At 39.8% G+C, this 21,743-nt stretch overlaps 1 protein-coding gene across 9 annotated transcripts in view; it reads left to right on the forward strand.

Moving 5' to 3' along the window:
- LOC124392356 (genetic suppressor element 1-like) overlaps positions 1-21,743 on the forward strand; it is a 44,484-nt gene that overhangs the window by 7,904 nt on the left and 14,837 nt on the right. For 4 of the 9 annotated variants that reach the window (XM_046859282.1, XM_046859283.1, XM_046859285.1 and 1 more), the window contains exons 1-3: positions 5,923-5,949; positions 9,819-9,984; positions 18,744-18,941. In XM_046859282.1, the coding sequence (XP_046715238.1) occupies positions 5,938-5,949; positions 9,819-9,984; positions 18,744-18,941 (376 nt within the window). In that variant the 5' untranslated portion in view covers positions 5,923-5,937. Of the gene's footprint in view, positions 1-2,306; positions 2,445-5,312; positions 5,425-5,922; positions 5,950-9,818; positions 9,985-10,072; positions 10,335-18,743; positions 18,942-21,743 lie in introns of those variants that run through there. The other 5 variants (XM_046859290.1, XM_046859287.1, XM_046859289.1 and 2 more) reach the window with 5 other exon arrangements.

Genomic DNA, 21,743 nt, shown 5'->3' on the forward strand with positions numbered 1-21,743 from the left:
TGTGTACACACACACAAACACACACACACACACACACACACACACACACACACACACACACACACACACACACACACACACACACACACACACACACACACACACACACACACACACACCACACACACCACACTTACACGTATGTACATGCAAACGTGTACAAATGCATGCACACGTACATATTATTTGAAACAAATAGAAGTACTCAGACTCTGTTATCTCTCTCTCACACTTTCTCTCTCTCTCTCTCTCTGTCTCTCTCTCTCTCGCATTCTTTGTGTCTTTTGGTCTCTCTTTCTCTCTCGCTTTCTCACTCTTTTTCTCACAGGCTCTCTCTCTCTTTCAAATAGTAGTCACCACGTACACCTGCTGTTTCTGTTTATTCTAGCTTGCTTATCTTACACCGCTGCACACTGCACTCTGTTTGTTTATCCAGTGGGTGTGTGTGCAGGTGTGTATGTGTGGCCATCCTCCATCTAATCACGCTAATCTCCATTTATAACCCTATCTCTCTCTCACTGTGTCAGGCCTGCACACAATGAATCACTCTCTCTTTTCCCACTCCTAACACGCCACACTTTAATTACCGCAAGGAGAGTCAAAGACGAAAGCTATAATATACACGTATGAATTTAAAACCTGTGAGGGTGGAGGACACGTCATGACCTTTGTGTCAGATGGTTTTCTGTGTCTCTGGGGGAAGATGGAACATCTGATAGGTGCTTGTAAAGCTGAGTTCATGATGTGTAGGGTGTAAGTGTGAGGAATGTGAGTCCAAGAATAATACCATAGGTGTAGGTTTAAAAGGCCGAGAGTGGTAATGTGATTAAAATGACATTGTGTAAACGTCAAGGTCACTTAGTGAAAGGGTGAGTGGGATGCTTGAAGACATATAGCGGAGATACATCATCACTGTTTATTCTTTGCACATGTGAAAATACTGCGTAGCCTATGTGTAAGAAAAACAGTCATGTGTAAAGAAACAAGTGGGTGTGAAAAATCCACTATATGCGAAAAACGTTAAATGAAACAATATGTAAAGCATTTGAAAGCACACGTGCAGATTCCACGTCTGACTCTTTTCATGTCACGTCATGTGGCTCTTTTAGTTTTGTCTGTGAGGGAAATTTACAGCATTTTGATGAGGACCAGGCAAAAGGTCTCCAGAGTTATTCTTATTTGACAAAAAATATATGCCCCCCTTCCCTAAGCATTGGTGCTGTAGTAGAACAATGCAACCAGCTAGTAAATAACTTTTTATTCATCCCTACGTGTGTGTGTGTGTGTGTGTGTGTGTGTGTGTGTGTGTGTGTGTGTGTGTGTGTGTTTTCTGAAGTGGATGTGCTGCTGCTTTCTACTTTTCCTTCAAACAGCTGCACTCAAATTGTAGCAATGACAAATTGATCTCTTTAACACATACTCTCTCTCTCTCTCTCTCTCTCTCTCTCTCTCTCTCTCTCTCTCTCTCTTTCTCTCCTAGTCTATTGTCCATAATCCGCCTGCTCCCCCCTAGTTTCACAGCCGCAGGTGCTTCAGTTATCAGTTAGTACTAACTGCCACACATTTGCACACACATACACACATAACACCCCCCCCCCACACACACACACCTACACACACAAATACACCTACACACACACACACACACACACACACACACACACACACACACACACACATGTACAGTAGAAGCATGCAAAAGGTCCAGGACCTTTGACTTGTTTAAAAGGTCTGTAGGGTAAACGTTGGCATTTTCCCACAGCTGCTGACCTCTTTTTTTGGTGCCACCGCACACTTGACTTGGCACACACACACACACACACACACACACACAAATACACCTACACACACACACACACACACACACACACACACACACACACACACATGTACAGTAGAAGCATGCAAAAAGGTCCAGGACCTTTGACTTGTTTAAAAAGGTCTGTAGGGTAAACGTTGGCATTTTCCCACAGCTGCTGACCTCTTTTTTTTTGGTGCCACCGCACACTTGACTTGGCACACACACAAACACACGCACACACACACACACACACACACACACACACATAAGATTTAAGCTCACAATGTGTATTTGTATGTGTGCGCAAAAGTGTGTGTGTGTGTGTGTGTGTGTGTGTGTGTGTGTGTGTACGTGTGTGTAGGCACACAGGAGGTGGGAATCCACAGGAGAGGAGAATGCTGTAAGCTGGAACTCCCCCCTCATTTCCCTTCTCCCCTTGGCTTTTCTCTTGCTCTTCATGCAGCTTCCTCTCTCGCCACTGAAGGGCTGCACGCCTGTCATTAGCACAAAATGGGGGAGGTGCAAGTGCCTCTGGGTACTGATGGGGTGTCTGATCAGGGAGGCGAGGAGGAGACATTCTTCTGAACAGAGAGAGGCAGAAAGGGAGCGAGGGGGAGAATGAAGAGGGGGTTCATCAGCGCAGGTGGGAGCATAGCCTTTTCATTTTTTTCATTCTTTCACTCATCTGTTTTGGATGGCAAAGTGTGTGTGTGTGTGTGTGTGTGTGTGTGTGTGTGTGTGTGTGTGTGTGTGTGTGTGTGTGTGTTATAAAGGCTGCTTGTTTCCTGCCTGTGATTCCACAATGGCATTCGTTGTCACTGATTGTGTTGTGTTTACATGTGCAAAATAATGTGCTAACTGCGAAAGACTCTGGCAAATTATCCAACAAATTTACACACACTTAAGAGTCTTTGGGTCTAATTGACTTGATCATCTAATACTATTTATTTATTTAATAAAAAATAGATTAGTTGTTACTAGTTGTAGAGTTTGATTATAAAGTTAGACATTGACCTTGGGCTGTATTTTTTTCTGAGGTGTTTCTTCTCTGTTTGGCAACGTTTTATGCTCGAGTAAATGTAGAAAATGTAAGATGTCTGATGAACAATATATTTTTACTGAATAGATCAACATTTATACCAATCTGATAATCTGGCTTTAATCTGATAAGGGTAATATAGTTTGTTTGTGTGATGACTTACACTGATAACACCATCATATTATCAATTATCAATTATCAACACAATGTCCCCAGTCTTCTTTATTATTTTTTTATAGAGTATCGAGACATTTCTAGAGTGGCATTTCTCTTTAAAACGTTGTGAGCAATTTAAGAAAGAAAGTTGGGAAAAGTTGGGATACAGAGAGGTAATATAGCGAGGGGAATGTGTGCATGTAAAAAACATAAAGCATCAAGCATTTGGCTGCCCACAGAACTATCAACAGAAAACTATGTATAATAATGATAGCTGTGCAGGTGACACTGGTGCAAGACTGGCACAAAACATCATTTATGTACTGTACTTTTTACATTCAAACAAAAAAATGATTCTTCTCTAAGGCTCTTCCAGTAGACTGTTTAATTTATTAGTTTTGTTGCACCTAGAATATAAACTGTGTACTAATCCAGCATAGCCAACAACCCAGAATAAAATTTGTTCCTTCTTAAACTAATATGTATTCTTCACACTAAATTAACTCACTGATAATTTAAAGCACAGGCATAACAACACAGTAAACATGTTCAGCTTGGTTTTGGTTATTAGAATCATGTAAGACTGAAGTGACTCTAACACATAAAAGACTCTTTCTCCTTTCCCCATTGGGAGGAGACTTGCTGCTGTTTGCTGGTGGGCTTATCATTTTGTAGTAATGGATAATGTGGTTTGCATGTTAGTGCTTAAACTTCCTGGTCGATTGGCCTTTGCCAGGGATTTCAGCTAAACAGCCCTCAGCTATTAAAACATCCTGTTTTTTTTTTATCTAGCGTGTATTTTATGTATTTTTAATCTTGCTCCACTTGATCTCTTTTGCTCTTCTCTCTATTTTACTATCTCACACATTCATTATTTCAACTGTGTCCAAGCTAATCTTGTGGAATGTATAAAATAAATAAATAAATGCTGTGCCAAGTAAGTGGCAGTTTATCAAGTACATACTACAGTAAACTACTTTATAGTGTCTCCCTTAGACCAAAATAAGTGCAAAGGAGCCATGACACTTAGCAATCTGGTTTTATAATTAGACAATCGTGCAAGTATATTATTGTTTTCATGATCAGGGTTCTGCTCTGTTGTTGGTGGATTTGGTATAAAGCACTAAAGCTTGTTGTGTTTGAGCTGTGAATGGCTCTTCGATCTTTACTGAAGGATTTAGTTGCATTATGTAGACTGACAATACAGATTAAAAGCAGTCAAACAAGTGCATTTGGGATTCAGACAGATGATGTGAAAGCGATGTAAAAATTTAATTTTAAACTGTTTATTGCTGTTGTTATCAAACAACTAATTAATAATTTAAATTATTAAAATTGTACAGCATATATACCAAGTTATATACTAATTAATTAATAAATAAATAAAGAAATATATTTTTAAATAGGGCTTAATGGAGCAGGGAGCCTGTGATATTCTTTGTTTCGGTGTTGAAAATAAAAACCCAGCATTGTTATTTATTATTGCGTTTTTAGATTCAAAATTATTTTATTGCTCTAAAAATTTTACTTGTAGGAATAAAGTCAGTCAACAAAAAACAATGCACTAAAGAGCAGAACAAGTCAATACATGAGATATACATAATACTGAGTCAGAAAGTGCAAAAAGCAGGTTACTGTGTGCAAATGTTATAGTAGAGATGGACTAAAGAAAGTGTGAGACAGTATAACCAACAGAATTATGAGTGCAGAATTGATAAATAATAATGTATTGTCTATGCAAACATTATATCCATTTAGACTGAAAAAATCATGGATTTGCAGCATCTGAAGACTTATTTTGCTGAATTGTAAATTATATATATATATAAAATAACTTTCATCTTTACATTTTCTTATGTTACTAGATTTTAATAGATATTAGTATATTTTAATGGCCATTTGAATTGAAATATTGAAAAGGATCACAGTGATTTATCTTAAAGTTAAATGGGTCCTAGGCTCTAAAAGGTTTCAGAGCCTTTAACAGCAAGGTGGTTTTCAGAATGAGGTTCCACCAGGGATTCATTATTTGTTTTACAGTAAGATAAATCGAAACCAGTAACACACATTATTTGTTGACTTTGTAATCGTCTCTTGTCTGACATACAGGTCTCTGACTGAATGAGTTTAACTGAAGACAAATAACTACTGTAGAACATACGGAACTCTGTGCATGTTTGATTGTTTCTCTGTGCATTTTATTGCATTGTTTATATTTTTGAGTGAGTAGCCCGTGTAAGGTAGTAGCGCGTGCGTCTTTCGGTGGGCGTGTTAGCAGAGCAGGTGCTGGGGAGGAAGACTCCGCCCCGTGCGCATCTAAGCCCCGCCCCTCCCGCTCGTAGCCCCGGTTTGTGCGCCGCAGAGCCGCTTCACTCCCGCGGCGCCTCACATGGACTAAGAGCAGAGCGCAGTTTCTCTCCGTTTGAAGGTGAGGGTTTTTTCCCCACTATGCTTTTTATTTTGAGCGTTTGGTGTAAAAACACACTCCGTGTCCGGGAGTAGCTTTACTACGTGGTTTTTTTTCCTTTCTGTTTTTGTTTATCGTCGCTAACTTGACCAGTTGCGCTGCTTTTCTTTCATTGATAAGAAGTGTGTGTGTGTGTGTGTGTGTGTGTGTGTGTGTGTGTGTGTGTGTGTGTGTGTGTGTGTATACACACTTCTGCGCTTCCTCCAGGCTACTCGAGGAATTCCTGCTCTTAGAAACTATTTATTTAACAGAATAATGTACGTTAAATGCGAATGTTATGGGGATTCCCCACACACACACTTATTTATTGTGTGTTGGCTCTGCTGCTGTAATTATCCCAGAACAAGTGGAGCAGTTTGTTCTGGAGAGGATGCAGTGAAGGAGGAGGAAGAGGAGGAGGATGATGAAGACACGAGGCTGCTGTTTTTTTTTCTCCCAGAAACATATTTTAAATGTCGAACCAAGAGAAAGGAAATGCCCAAAACAGTATAAACACACAACCCCCCCTCCCCTCTCACCAGCTGTGTGTGTGTGTGAGTGTGTGAGAGAGAGAGAGAGAGAGAGAGAGAGAGAGAGAGAGAGAGAGAGATGGATGCTGTTATATGTAGTGATGACTTGTTTTGGGTATTTTTGTCATGTCTGCACTATTTCAACCAAACTGCTGATGCCATTATGTATCATCATGATTAACCTTATGTGCTGGGAAATGAAAAGCACTTGTCACTAAAAGGCTTGTTTTGCTAAGTGTCGACTTTCGTCCCTTGTTGGTTTTGAGGGCACGGTTGAATGGCTAGATTTTGAAGTAATGTCACTGTATACTGAGCGCCTGTACATAATGCCATCACGTCACTGTAAGGCTAGAGTTGACCTCGCACCACTCGATCGGTTAGATTGCAGATTTTAGACATTGCAGAAGAATGAGTAACGATCTCAGGCTCGGTTTCTCTTGCTCTGACAGAAACCTCGCTCAGCCACATGATGAAGTTTTGTTTGGCATCAGTATTGTCTCTGCACAGTAAACTGGGAAAGCTAGAAACGAAACGGTCCGAGACTGGAAATACAGGATCGGTGTTATGACAGGGTGGTTAGAGTCTCTCTACTGTGCCTTGAGGCTCAATTATATGTCAAGATGAGTGACAAGAATTCTTTTTTGTTATGAATACAGTTTAATAGTTGGGATGAAATAAGTTTTTGCCCGATTCCTATAAACCTGTACACCTAGATCTGCATGTACAGTGTGATATGAAGTCTGTTTCCCCTACACTCTGCTCAGTGTAAAAACTACTGATATAAAAGCTGAAGTGTGTAATTTAAGTGTAAAATATGGTCATTGCTTTAAAAGTACTTGGCATTAAATTGTGTATTTATTTCCTTGTATAACTAAAATGATTAGTAGTTAAGTTAAGCCCCACACTGCTCTGCCACCTTAGCTTGCTAGATTACACTATTTATAGTAATATATAAAATATAGTGCTTTATCTAGAGGATCAGAAATACTTGCCTTTCTATCATGCAACTTCCTGGTCTTTCAGAAAACATCACTTCCTGGTTTGTGTCAGTGTGGTGGTTTCAGGAGTTCACCCTCTTTTTTACTTATCGTGAGCAGTGCATATGCACATATATACACAGGTTGATATAAGCTTGTGTGTGTGTGTGTGTGTGTGTATTTTAGTGTGCCCTCGAGCAGAATGACCCATCCGCTCCTAATGTGGTCTGGCCTGTTTCACACAAAAGCACCACTATCGCTGTGTTACTTGCTTTGTGCGCAGGGCAAGTGTCACAGGAACTCTCCACTGAACATCTGACTCCATTAGACACACTCCCATTCACTCACAAGCTCTTTCACAGTCACTCAGCTGCTCGTTCCAATCTGTCGAGTTGGGAAAGGGTTAAATAACTGCGGGCCAGTGAGGCGGTGAAGACAAACTTGCCTCTGTGCTAATTATCACACATTTATGTGTCCTACTGATGTTTTTGACGCATCAGAACTTGTAGAATATGTCGGCGTGTAAACACTTCATATGTGCATTGTGGCACTGTGATACTGTAGTGATGCCTCAGTAATTTGCCTGGAGTGTACATAATCTTTACTCGAGCTGTGTCAGACAGGTTATTTACAATGTGCTGTTAATAATAACTGCTTGTTTTGCTGCTGAGGGTCTGGGTCAAAGTGTGTGTGTGTGTGTGTGTGTGTGTGTGTGTGTGTGTGTGTGTAGTTGTAATTGTGCAAAGCCATATTGTATTAGGATTAGCTCGGGTTACTGCTGCTACTCTCGTCTCTGCCGGTCAGCTGTTATATGCACTTACACAACCCACCCCCATGACCACACACACACACACATACAGACACACCTTTGTTTGCCAACAAACCGCTTTGCAATTTCACTGTCAGTGTGTGTGTGTGTGTGTGTATTTGCAATTTCACTGTCAGAGTGTTTTTGTGTGTGTGTGTCTTTGCAATTTTACTGTCAGAGTGTTTGTGGTGTGTGTATGCGAGTGTGCGTGTGTTTGTGTGTATACATGTATGTAACAAAGAGAAAAAGAGACTGGGTGTGAAACACACACACAAACTACTCCTGCACTGGTTTAATTGCAAAAGAAACAAGAGCTGTGTGTGTGTGTGTGTGTGTGTGAGAGAGAGAGAGAGAGAGAGAGAGAGAGAGAGAGAGAGAGAGAGAGAGCGAGAAAGAGAAAAAGAAAAAGGGAGTTTTCGTCAACGTTTTCATGCGGCTGAGCCAGTGCTAATCAGTTACTAAACAAAAAACAAATGCCCTTTGCTGATAGTGCAGGAGGAAGGGGTGGAGATAAACACATAACCCTCCAACCCCCACACACACACACACACAGACCTTGCTGTCTCTCTGTCAGCACATCTCTGCTTGTTTAATAAGGGCTGGATCTCATGACATAATGTTTAGAGTGTAAATCACATGTACACTCAGGATACATACTGGACCTGTTTGACTCATGGGAAGAAGCTGCTTTATTAATGCAAAGCTTTTGTAAGGCATGGGATTAAAGTGCTCTTATTTTCATGACTTTTATACAAGCTGGTCAGATACACACACACACACACACACACACACACACACACACACACACACACACACACACACACACACAGGGAGAGCCTAAGGGGGAGCGCTTACCTCCCGGGCTGTCATTACTCTATAAACTGCCCTGTTTCCCATCTCCTCCCTCCAACTGCCTCCCACTAAGCAACACACACACACTTACTCACAAACATACACACACACATTCTACTGTTAGCCTGCAATTACTGCCTGAAAGAGAGGGAAAGAATGACAGAGTGGAGGAGGAATTGAGAAAGAGAGAGAGAGAGAGAGAGAGAGAGAGAGAGAGAGAGAGAGAGAGAGGATGAAGGAGGAAGATGCTCTGATTAATTACTAAACAGCAGGAAGCATTAAAGCTACAGAAACTCTTTACTATTTTGTTAATCAATTAAGCTGTCGGTCTCTGCATCATTTAATATATTTTTACACAAAGAAAAGAAGTATTGATATTAAAGAAATGCACCGTTTTTCATAAATGTGATTTATATTTCATGTGGCGTATAAAGTCTGGCATGTTTGATAAAAAAATAGATTTGATTGCGAGAGATGCTAATGTTTTTACGATATAACATTTTGAGAATTTGATATATCCAGTTGCAGTAGTTGTAAAGATAAAAACTGAAAATGTGAGTTTTCCTCTGGATTAACTTTACATTAGGGTCATCATTTATTTATGGGATATACGGGTTAAACATTCAACCACTGTCTTCAGGCATAAGAATATTATGCTGCATATGTTATGAATCAAACTATAAATATGCTATACAGTGTAAGCTTTTCCATTTGATCGAACACAGGAGTGAGAAAACTTCTAACCAAACCCAGAACAGAAACCTGATGCAAAGTGAAGTGCCAGTGAAACAAAAAAACATAAATAACAGTCTAATCACGTTAGTAAGTAACAATATTGTTTATTCTGAGAGCTCTCCTTTTCATGGTGCTGATGCTGTGCTCTTTTGCATGCGTTATATTACCGGTTATTCGCTTTGAGTGCCATCAGTGCCATTGGCTGCTTTTGATTAGTAAAGGACCATTGTTCAATTCTTCATAGAAAAAAGAACTGAGAGAAGAGCCAGTCACCTTTTCATGATTCATGGTCCAGATGGCACTGAGGTGATAAGCACACAAAGGAAGTGTGCACTATATTACATTCAGATAGGCTGTGTGTGTGTGTGTGTGTGTGTGTGTGTGTGTGTGTGTGTGTGTGTGTGTGTGTTTGGGCTAGAGGCAATACATGTCTGTGTGTGATACCCGGACTGTGTGTTGCTTCCTCACTCCCAGAACGGCAGCAGGAGGAGCCCTGAAGTAGACTGGTGGCCATGTGGGAGTCTGGAGGTCTGGTGTGGTTCCCTACACTGCGCCTTTCCCAGAGGCCTTTGGGAGTCACTACAGTGGTGCAACAGCTGTCCGGGGCCACACATTTCCCTAACGGAAGCACACAGAGCAGGTCTAGGACACACATGTACACACACGTACTGAGCAAATGACACAGTTCTGCACTTTCAAATAAAGTTGTACACCATAAAACGCAACATATATTTAACATCTGTCTACAGCTGTACATCACCATGGATAATTACAGCAAAGCAAAGAGCCTGTTAAACACAAAACAGGACACGTCCATGGTGTCTAATCTTTCAGCGTATCAGTCATTAGAAGCCTTCTCTTCCACAAAGGAGAAGCGAGGGATGATGAGAGGAGGACAGGAGGAGACAAAGGCCGAGAAGAAAGAGTGGATTTGATTAAAGGGATGCGTTCATTCGCGCTCTCTGTACGGTGCTAGTGGAGAGGGTTGAGGTTAGCTCTACTTTATACGTCTATACTCCTCTCCCTTTCATCTAGCTCTCATGCTTCACTCCTTCCTTAACGTATTGCTTTCTGTTTCCCGTCACTACAAAGGCTAAGCGCTGCCCCGTTTGTTGATGCACATCTCATTTGTAGGGCTTTACAATTAATCACGTCCTAAGCAAAATCCAAACCGTCGGCTTTGGCAATTAGTTGATCACAAGAAGGCCATAATTCAAGTATTTAGTTTCGCAGTAATGTGCTCACTCAATGATTTTGAATCACTGAAATATTCTTACTGTGTGCTGACAAGGCCGAAAAATCATTATTGTTCCCTCGGTGTGTGCACTGGCTGTGTATTAAGACCATGGCTTTTAATTACATACAATGCATGACATATCACTCATAACGATTACAGTTATTATGTTTCAACAAACCAATAACAGATGTAGTTATTGTTACCGATTGCGTCCACGCTTATCACGTTCATCTTTTAGAATCTTGATTTCTCCCTAGTCCAGTGAACATTGGTGCAATCAAAGCATTTCAGCAGCATTTTAGTTGTCTGTCTGACACCTGTCATGAAGAACAGATGCATTATCATTTGAAGTATGGTTATGCATGTGACAAAATAATTTGAAATGGAAAAAAACATTCACACTCTATATATGCATCCACCAAAATACTTCCCCTGTTTCATCCTTCTGTTAATAAGCGTAAATCATCATCTACCATATGTTGTTTCGTTCTATAGTCACAAAGTCGAGTGATTGTACAAGAAATCAAAATAAACACAGTGTTTATTTACTGTCTTACTGTTTCCTGACATATTTGAAGTGAAATGTGGTGTAATTTATGTCACTTAGATATGAATTTTTTTGCAAATATCTTGAGGTACGACAGGTATATTTTACTAATAGGGGTGCTCCAGTCCATGGCCTGTGCTCTCTACCTGAAGTGTAGCACAAACACAAAGACATAATCATCACTTCTTGATTCCAGTTCATCCCAGGCCTTAATATTAAACATTCTTCTTCTTCCCAGAAAGTGTGGCTATTCAATCCAGTGGTGCGTATTTACTAGCGAGACCTTCAGCCATAGCCTGGAATACCGATTCCTTAGTGCTGTTTAACTGTTGACTCTGATTGGTCAGAAGGTGTTGATTGATTTTCTAGAACAGCAGCTCTGGCAGCAGTTCAAATCAAGGTTTATATTCATTTCCCTTGTTTTAATAAGTTATTGTTGCTATAGAAACAATATAGGGATTGTAATTGCTGAAAGTACGTTTTCTGGGATATTTGCTGAACGGAATATCTTCTTCTTTCTGCTGCTCCCATGAGGGGTCGCCACAGCGGATCATCCGTCTCCATACCACTCTGTGTTCTTCATCTGCCTCTTTGTCTTCCCTCACCACATCCATGAACCTCCTCCGTGGCCTTCCTCTTTTCCTCCCTCCTGGTGGCTCCATCCTCAGCATTCTTCTACCAATATAATTCATGTCCCTCCTCGCCACATGTCCAAACCATCTCAATCTCACCTCCTTCACCTTGTCACCAAAACGTTCTACATGGGCTGTCCCTCTAATAAACTAATTTCTAATCTTGTCCTATCTCGTCACTCACAAGGAAAACCTTAATAACTTCAGCTCTGCTACCTCCAGCTCCACCTCCTGTCTTTTACTCAATGCCACGGTCTCTAAACCATACAACATCGCAGGTCTCACCACAGTCCTATAAACTTTCCCTTTCACTCTTGCAGATACTCTTCTATCACAAATCACTCCTGTCACTCTCCTCCACCCTGCCTACACTCTTTTCTTTACTTCTCTAACACACTCTCCATTACTTTGCACTGTTGACCCCAGGTACCTGAACTCCTCCACCTTCTCCACCTCTTCTCCCTTTAACTGCACCACTCTACTGCCCTCCCAGCGCATACCTCCACATCTCCAGGCTCTTCTCAACCTGCTCACTACTCTCACCACAAATCACAATTTCATCCGCAAACATCATAGTCCAGGGAAACTCCTGTCTGACCTCATTCGTCAAACTGTCCATCATCACTCTAAACAGGAAAGGGCTCAGGGCTGATCCTTGATGCAGTCCAACCTTCACCCTGAACCAGTCTGTCGTTCCTACTGCACACTTCACTGCTGTCACACTGTCCTCATACATGTCCTGCACCACCCTCACATACTTCTCTGACACACCTGACTTCCTCATACAATACAATGCTGAACGGAATATCAGCACCCGGAAATGTTGGAAAAACACAACGCACTATCCGGCTTTCTTTCTTATTTAAGTGACAATATTTCCTTATTTTTTTTTATTTAGTTTTAATGTAATTGTTGGTGTATTAACAGTGGCTTCATTACAATGAGATCAATATAACCGTGGGGTTTATGAATGCCGGAAAATCACTATCTAAAATACTGACCTATTAACTGGATTCAGCATAGTTTTTTATGTGCAGTATTTTTTGTACACATTTGAGCTTATGTACATGGAGATTTACAGTAGTCATGTAGATAAAGAGACTCACTGCAGTGCTATTGTAAATCTCCTGTCACTGTGGAGCTCAGAAACCTGTCAGCATGGTATATGTTTTCAAATATCAGTTTTCCAAATATTCCAAATTGACCACTTCCATCCATCACCTGTATTCTCTCTCCTACACACAGGTTTTTTGATAGTCATGATATCGCTCCACCTCATGCACATGTTCAGTTCTTGTTCTTTCTCACCCACACTGTTATAGCCTTCTGTTATTTAGACACACACATGCTGAGGTTAATGAGCAGAGGGCAGGTGTGTTTGAGGCATTCTCTGGTCTTAATGAACACCAAGGGCACCTCAGGTCCCTGCGGTCACCCACGCATCACTGCTGTTGTAGTGCCATTAGGGACATGTGTGTGCCTGCGTGTTCCTGCAAGCATGTTTCTGTGTGTCTGCTGGTACCAAACAACCTGACATACCATCCATCATCCATTTTCCCCCCGTTGCTCTGCTGTTAAATTTCCATAAGCTGGTCATGTCGGGTAGGGCAGGGTGGATTTGCATGGCCTGTGCTGTCTAATGAACAGGACTTTGGGAGCCAGAGGAAACGAAGGACTCTAGGAAGAAACTACTTAACCACCCACTGTTGTTACTCAAAGTCCAAATTTAGTTGCCAGTCGGCGTTTTGCTTCCAATAGATTTCCACCACTTATCATTAAAGCATGACTTTTTTTTCCTCTTCCTTATACCTTTTTCTTTACTGAACAGTACCATGATGTTACCAAAGAGGCAGGTAAATTAGAAAACACTTGATGCAGCCAAATTTTAGTCCAAGAGAAATTAAACAGTGATGTTCTTTAGTCTTTGACACTATACTCCATTACATCAAGATTAAATGTGCCATAATGAGGTGAGAGTATAAAATGTATGATTTGACTATATGGATTAGTTGCAGATTTCTTTTTAAAATTGCATTTGAATGTCAAGTACTTAAAAGATTAGCATTTAAATTAAAAAAAAAGTTATGTAATGAATCAAGAAGACCAATTACCAATCCACCAATGGTTTTGTTCTGGATATTGATCAATAGGCATCCGTGTTTGGGTCAGTCTGAGTTACTTCAAACCTTTATTAAACATGCTGGTATCTGGATTGGCTAAAGGAAATTGTTGGATCAGAATGTGTGTTTATGGTGCCCTGCGATGGACTGGTTTTCCAGGGACTTGGATCCATAGCAGAACAAAAGAATGAAATAGTGATATTTAGCATTTTAATGTATAAATCTGCAATCTGAGTTCCTACACTGTATTTACTCACTACATGGTTTTGTTGAGCTTATATATTTAGCAGTAAAAAGAAAACACTTCATTCTGAGAATGCTAGTTGGAAATGTGTAACTACTTACATGCAGTATATATGAGATAAACACACAACACGTTTATCTGGTTTATTCTTTCAGCCATCTTCACTTAAACGAGTTTTAGCCTAAATAGTTTTGCATGACTAAAAAAAAATATATATATATATATATATATATATACTTATTTTTTTTCTTTTACATTTAATTATTGCAATTAAGTATTAAAGATATATATTTTTTTATGTATATCTGCCTTACAACAACTATAGCTAATTTTAACAGCAAACTCCATTTTGAGTCAATAAAAGTATTTGGTCATTTGGTTGCTCATCTGTTTCTTGAACAGCTGTGTGTCATTGCATCATTAGTTCACACACCAGCAGAGTTTGTTCTAAATGTGTGCTTACCATCTTCATTCTCACACTGTAAAGATTAAGAATGTGTCCGATGCAGTGGACAAATTGAAATCTTAGGACCTAAAACTGATTAAATCAATTAGAAATCGCCATAGATGTCAAGTGTCAAAATCAACGCTTCTATTTTTTTACTGTTGGTCATGAAGAAACCCCGATAAACAGATTGGGATAACTAATGAGGAAGTGGTAAAAGATAGTGTTAAGGGGAAGAATACCAACAGCGTAAGCTTAAAGAGCAGCTTCCTGAAAAGTGCATACAAAGAGTCAACAGTTCACAAGAGAAAAAGAGAAAATAGTTCTAAACAACTTTAAATTTAGTTCAAACAAATGATATTTCATATACGACACAATATATGAATGAATGATCATTATGTCCCTGCAGATTGTTTTTGTGTGGTTGTGTTACCTGGTAATGCGCTGCATATGTTAATAGTGCAGAGATACACCTAAGCAGGTCACAGGCACCAGTATTACAAGATTAGAGATGAAAGTTGTCTGTCTGACACCATCAGTCATCATCATAGTATGTGGGTGTGTGTATGAAAGATTGAAGATGTTCAGTTAACATTTATATTTATTAAGCCACTTTGTTTCATTGTGTGTTTTTTTTAATGCACTTCCTCTTTAAAGCCAGTTTTAAACTGCGTTTACAGCGGCTCTTAAGATTATTACCCGTCACGCTGTGTGAATTGATCCCAATAAATTCTTGGTTGAATTCTATAGCAGATTCTCCGTAGCTTGTTCTTCGTGCAAGATTATACAAGGAAAGGGTTTAAATACAGACCTGTAATTAAGGAAAATTACAATGCTCTGCATGATACGTCATCTATCATGGCTTTCCAGTCTCATGCAGTAAATGGGGTCACGTAAACAGAGACAGCCTGATGTAATAAGGATGAGTTTATTTTTCTGTCTTTAAGCATTTTTTTCTTTCCAGTGCACTACTGTTTTTGTGGCTATTCAGTGAGCTTTGTGTCATTCTGTTTCTTATGTTTTGCTATTTTGATGTTGGACAGTGAATTTAATTCAAATTTCCTGCTTTATAGTCTTCAGTGCCATGTAATGGTGAGCATGTTACTTTATGCTTTTTCAGACCACTGGTCTCAATTTAGAATTAAGAAATTCTTTAAGAAGTACACGTTATGAGTTTGCCAGCAAAAATTGGGCTGAAAATTGTACAATGTACATCGGACTCATATATCCATGCACCTACAGCCATGAAACTACTTTTATAGCTACAGGAGTGAGATAATGCTAATATTTTTGCGTGTCTATAATCTAAGGTGAGTAATCTGTCTGACAGCACATTGAGTGCACAAACTCGTAGGTAGGCCGTGTGAAATCGTATTTATAAATAAATGGAATAAAAATAAGATGATTAGTGTAGGCAATAGCTTGTCTAAATGCGAAGTGGCGTAATTGCAAGGTGGAAAATGATTCCTTTTTTTCCTTCTGTTGCTCATAACTTGCATCATTTATCTACAACAACTCTGCACACCTCTGCTACTCATTTCTCTTTCTTTTTCTCTCTTTGTGTATAGTGGCATTTCTTTGAGGGGCTCAGGGTGTGATCTTTGATTATAGAAAGGGAAAGGTGGGCTCAAGCAGGGGGAGGAGCCAGAGAAGAGGGTGTGACCCAAAGGAGTGGGAGATCATACGGTAAGGGAGGAGGATGTGGCCTGTTCAGGAAGAATGATCCGTGGTAAAGCGGAGGAGATGTTACAGAGTAGAGGGTGTGGTCTAGGGTAATATGGTGGAGGCAGTGATAAGTGCGTGGCCTGTAATAGAGCAGAATGATAGAGGATGCTGTTGTGTAAAGGGCAAGTCTAAAGGTGGTAATAAGGAGGAGACAGGAGGGCATGGCTTGCCACTCTACAGCAATTATTTGACTAAGGGGGAAAAAAAAGGAAAAAGAGTAAGTGAAATAGAGGGCAGGCCATGTGACTTCACAGCAGCTGTTCGAATGAGAGACAGAGCGAGACAGAAGGAGTGTGTGTTTGTTTGGCTGCAGGGAGTAAACGAGTGAGGGGCTGTGCTGCTGGGATGAGAGAGAGAAGATCAAGTAAGCAGTCTTGAGTCTGGTGATTTGTTTTTAATAATAGAATAAAGAATATACAAGACTTTATGGTGGGTGTTGAATATGAATGACTGCTGACTGGAGGTCTTGGCATCAATCATGAGGTAGAACTGGATTCATTAAGGATTGGATAAACTAAAAATGTGACTTCTATACCTTCAGTGTATGCATATGCATTGGATCTTTCTGTAATAACTTTGTTGCTTGTCACGTGTTCCCATGAATGCTGTTTCTGCATGTAGTGAATCTGAACTCCAGCAAGTCCATGTGTGTGCTGTGCTTACATGTTTGGCAAAGATTCTACCTGGGATGAACTTTCACTTTAGTGGTGTCAGGGGACATACTTACGCTAACTAGTGATCCTAATATGGCTAGTGTCATTAATAATTGCTCCCTGCAGTTCAACATGAGGGCAGGGGGAGAGCAGAGTTTACTGTCATAGAACTCATGATGAATGTGAGTAAGTGACCATGGATTCAGGGTGGTCAAGGTATGTCAATCTTGTACACAATACATCACTATTTATGCTGTGAGTGCGTAAGAAACAGATTTTAAACAACGTTTAAGAACAAATCGATTAATGAGAATTTTTACTTTGTGTGTACAAAAAGAGAGAACAGATATAAGATGTTGGAGAAGAGTAAATGTATTTTAAGTCTATTTAGGGATTAGTTATAGACAGTGTTATATACAGTAAACACAAAATCTAGAGGTCCTTTCAGCTTGGCCATCAACAGGAAGAAACCCTTAAAGCACATTCTCCTACCCTAAGGCCCTTTGATATTATATAAGACATGCTGTGTGTTGCAGTAGTATATTTCAGCATGATACTCATACAAATGCTATGGGTGCCTTTTTAAGCAGTCAAAAAAGTATAATATAGCAAATATATTTAGCAGCCTGTGTTTGGTCAGTTAGAAGACATTGAGTTCAACATAATTTTGATCACTGTCAGCCCTTTAACCTGCTCAATTCTCGGATTGTGCTCTTCTTCACTTAAAAGTCGCTTGTGATAAAAGTCCCTGCCAAATACCCACATGTAAATGTAAATGAAATTCACACACTCATCCATTATATTGTCATGTGCATGTTGTGAGACACCATGCGTTTCCCATATTCATAAATCATTCCCAGTAGGTTTATTGATGTAGCTAAAGTATGGTATTGATTTCCTCAGGAGGTGTAGTTTAATCGCTCAGTCAATTCTGGTATAGAGTGGTCTATTATCTCTACATTAACTTGGCTTGATGTCAGGTTATGCATGCTCCACAGAAATGCGCTGCTATAATAAGTTATTATTACAGAACAAGAGACAATCCAACACATGTACATGACTGTGATATTTATAAAGATTTGATGTGGTGGTAAATGGCAAAGCTTTAAAAAGGTACACAAATATAAGAAATGGATGGAAAAATCAGCATGAGCCTATAAGAACAACTTCAGTGTTGCATAGCATTGATTCTACACGTCTCTGGAGTGTACTGGAGTGATGATCATTAATCCTCCAAAAGATAGTCCCTCAGTTATTTTTTGACAATATTGATGATGGTGGAGAGCAATGTTTAACATGTCTGTATGTTGAGATGGGATGACTGTGAAGGCCGTAGCTCATGATTGATGTTACTTGTGTACTCCTCAAACCATTTGGTGAGACCTTGTGTGAATGTGGACATTGTAATCCAGGAAGAGGTCACTACCATCAGGATCACCACCAAAGGTTTCCTGGTAGTAACAAGTTGATCAGTGATCAGAACTTTCCATCAATTGTGACTAGTGACCCAGTCCAGGTCAGGAGCATGTCCCAAAGCTTAACAGAGTTGCCTGGTTTTTCCCTCAATTTGTCGAGAGTGTGTGGATGTGCTATTGAGAAAGTAAACAGGTATGAGGTCATGGCCTTGTGTGACAGTGTCACTTGTCTTTGGTACACATGCACACATGCATTTAAATTTCGGGATTAGTTAAGCTTTTTTGCTTACGGTGACTGGAATGCAAATTTTAATGTAAATGATCACATTTAAATCTCTCTCTCTTCCTCTGACCCCTCCCCCTCTCCCCTCTCTTCTTCAGGCATGAGCCATGAGCCAAAGTCGCCATCGTTAGGAATGATCTCCACGGCAACACGCACCACGGCGACCGTCAGCCCTCTCACCCCCTCCCCCATCGGCGGCACAGTTCTGGCCAATGGGAATACGGCTTCCCAGTCCGCTCATTCCGGATTTGCCGCTGCTCTTCGCAAACTGGCCAAGCAGGCAGAGGAACCCAGAGGTGGGTGTGTCTTCTCAACTGTCTGCTTTTGTATGTGCTCTTTTCTCCACCCCTTTCCTCATCACTCCATACACACAGCCTGACACCAATTTGTACCTTCCAATGTGTAAACCTTAATGTATTTACTATTTAACATTGTATTCCAAATCATTTTCCATCCCTTTTTCATCTATCCATCATTCATCCTCTCTTCCTCTATTATTATTATTATTTTTTGGTTCAGTCTATTCAATTCGTGTTGTACGGCAGCTGAGCAGTGCCAGTTGAAGACTATTTGAATGTTTGTGCTTGTTTCTTCTCTAGCACTTTAGTCTCTTTGAACCTATCCGTCTCGTAGTGAACCATGCAATTCTACATGAATTTAAATATCTTCCTTGTAGACTTATTGGTAGTTTGACCAAAATATCTTCATTTGCCACCATTTACAGTTTGAGATTTGACACTTGCTACAAGGATTCATCTGAAAACTACAATTTTGTGCTTTTTGTACAGCTGTTCTGCCTACATGCCTACCCTGATCTGCCTTGGTGGTGGATTGAAATGGGGTGCTAAAATATAAGATGCCCTTTTTACTATAAAAATGTAAGTCATTCCATAATAAAAGTGTAGGCCATGATGTGTTGTATGTTGCCATTTAATATTTCCTTTCAGTATGTAGGTAATTCTAATCTACAAATGTTGGTCAACAGTCAATGCCTTTCACTACATTTGTAGACTATTTATTAGCATGTGCAGTATAATATAGACAGAAACCGAGAGCTGATATGCATTTACATTTATTTTGTAACAGGTGTATAAATAAAAATGTATACCCTCCTCCGCCGGTTGCTTGTAAATCCAGATGCATTTGTCTGCCAGGGTTTTCTTGTTAGCAAATGTTGACATCTATGAATAGGAGGAAAAATGATTCCGCAAATTTTGGAATATAAAGAATTAAATGTGGCTACAAAGGAAAAGATCAGTTGTTACAATCAGTCCAGGTTTTTACACACACACACACACACACACACACACATACACACACACACACTTTTTAGACTATGCTCCAAGGTCTGTTGCTGTGGTCAGATCACACGGAATAGATTTGAATAATATTTGCATGTGGATTTGACGGATTTTGCTGGCACATTGTTGAGGTCCCCATCTGTCTATGTGATTGTGTTCTAGCCACAGCCAAAGACAAGACTCACGGGTACACCCCCACATATATACACACACACACACACACACACACACACACACTAATGATAGTGTGACACACGGTTGAGCTTGCATGGAATTTGCCTAGAGTCATCAAACTACCATTCCACTGTAAATTATATTGTTTTCTTCAGACATGAGCCTCTGATGAAAAGCAGAGGTCAGGAGGGAGTTGCTGGAGGCAGATAGATGAGCTGAATAGGTTATTCCTAGGAATCACTTCATTTAAAGTCTAGAGAGGAGTAAAACTTCTGGCACAGTTTATTTGGCAGTGATTATGACACTGGCATTTCTGAGCAACTCTGAACTACCTTTGCTCTGAAAAACCTATAATGGAGGTGATTGTAGTTTTGTAATATTGAAATTATTAATAGAGAAAACGTATTCTGTCAAAAGGCAGCTAATGAAACTTCTCCAGCCAGAATCCCCTCTTATCTGCTTCTTATCTGCCTGTCTTTTATTTAGTTTTTTAGGTATAATATGTTTCTTTTGAATATCTTTATTTCTTCATTTGACCCATTGTTCCCCACAGTGATTTTAAAGTTGAGGAAACCCAAACGTGGAGCTGTTTTTTGCTTTGTCCACTAAGTTTGCATGAAGTTAATAACATAAAAATTATTCTTAAAAACATGGCCTTTTTGACTGCCTCTGTAGTAGCATCTTCTTTGAAAAGCTATTTTAGATGAAAAATACATTTGCTTATCTGTAAACAATTGCGTTTTTATTTTCTATAAATGAAAAAGTTTTACTAATTCAAAAAATTATTAAAATATGTAATATAACACTAGAAATGAGGCATTTACAAAAGTGCAAATTGAAACTTTATATCAGCTACAGAGAATTATATCCATTACAACTTGGAAAAAACATTATTCGCTCCTGATCGCGATAATGAATCGAATGACATCACCGAGCGATATGTGCTATTACCACAGACAAGTTTTCGTGTATTGAAAAAACAAGCTAAAACGTCAACTTACTGTTGGATAGTTAATGGGCAGTCATGGAGCACCAATAATTGTTTCTGTCTTGGTATTTTCCACATTTTTCTTTGTGTTTGCTAAATTGGTTTCAAATTTTTGTTCCATTTCCGTTGTAAAGGTGGGGCTGTTTTTTGTGTAGATAGAATTACTAGTTATGTTCGAGTTAGTTTCTGTTTGATCGTGACTGGATGCCACAAAACCTCGTTTTACCAGAATGACGGTCGTGTATCGCTTCAGAGGGAAAAGTACAAAAGAACAGCTTTAGTAAGACTTTCTCTTCGATCTTTATATTTAGAGTGATAGCTGTAGTTTTGATTTGGCATCATGTATTTCTAATACTAATTTATGGAGTTCAACTGTAAACCACTCTAGCCAACTTGTACCCAGCATCCAGGATTAGTTTTGTTCTGTAATGACCCAATGTTTGACACGTACGTTACACATATCTGGCCACGCCCTCTCTGACATACGATCCTCATGCGTTACTAACATCATTCTGCAATCATTTGGGTGGATGGAGTATAGGATTGCACAAGCCTGGTGGCGAAAAGTTGTTTCATGACAATAGATTCAACTTTTTTCCCCCCAAGGGTTCAGCAGTGGCTTTTTGGTGACCTTC

The sequence above is a fragment of the Silurus meridionalis genome, chromosome 10 (assembly GCF_014805685.1).
Source record: "Silurus meridionalis isolate SWU-2019-XX chromosome 10, ASM1480568v1, whole genome shotgun sequence".
Lineage (NCBI taxonomy): Eukaryota > Metazoa > Chordata > Actinopteri > Siluriformes > Siluridae > Silurus > Silurus meridionalis.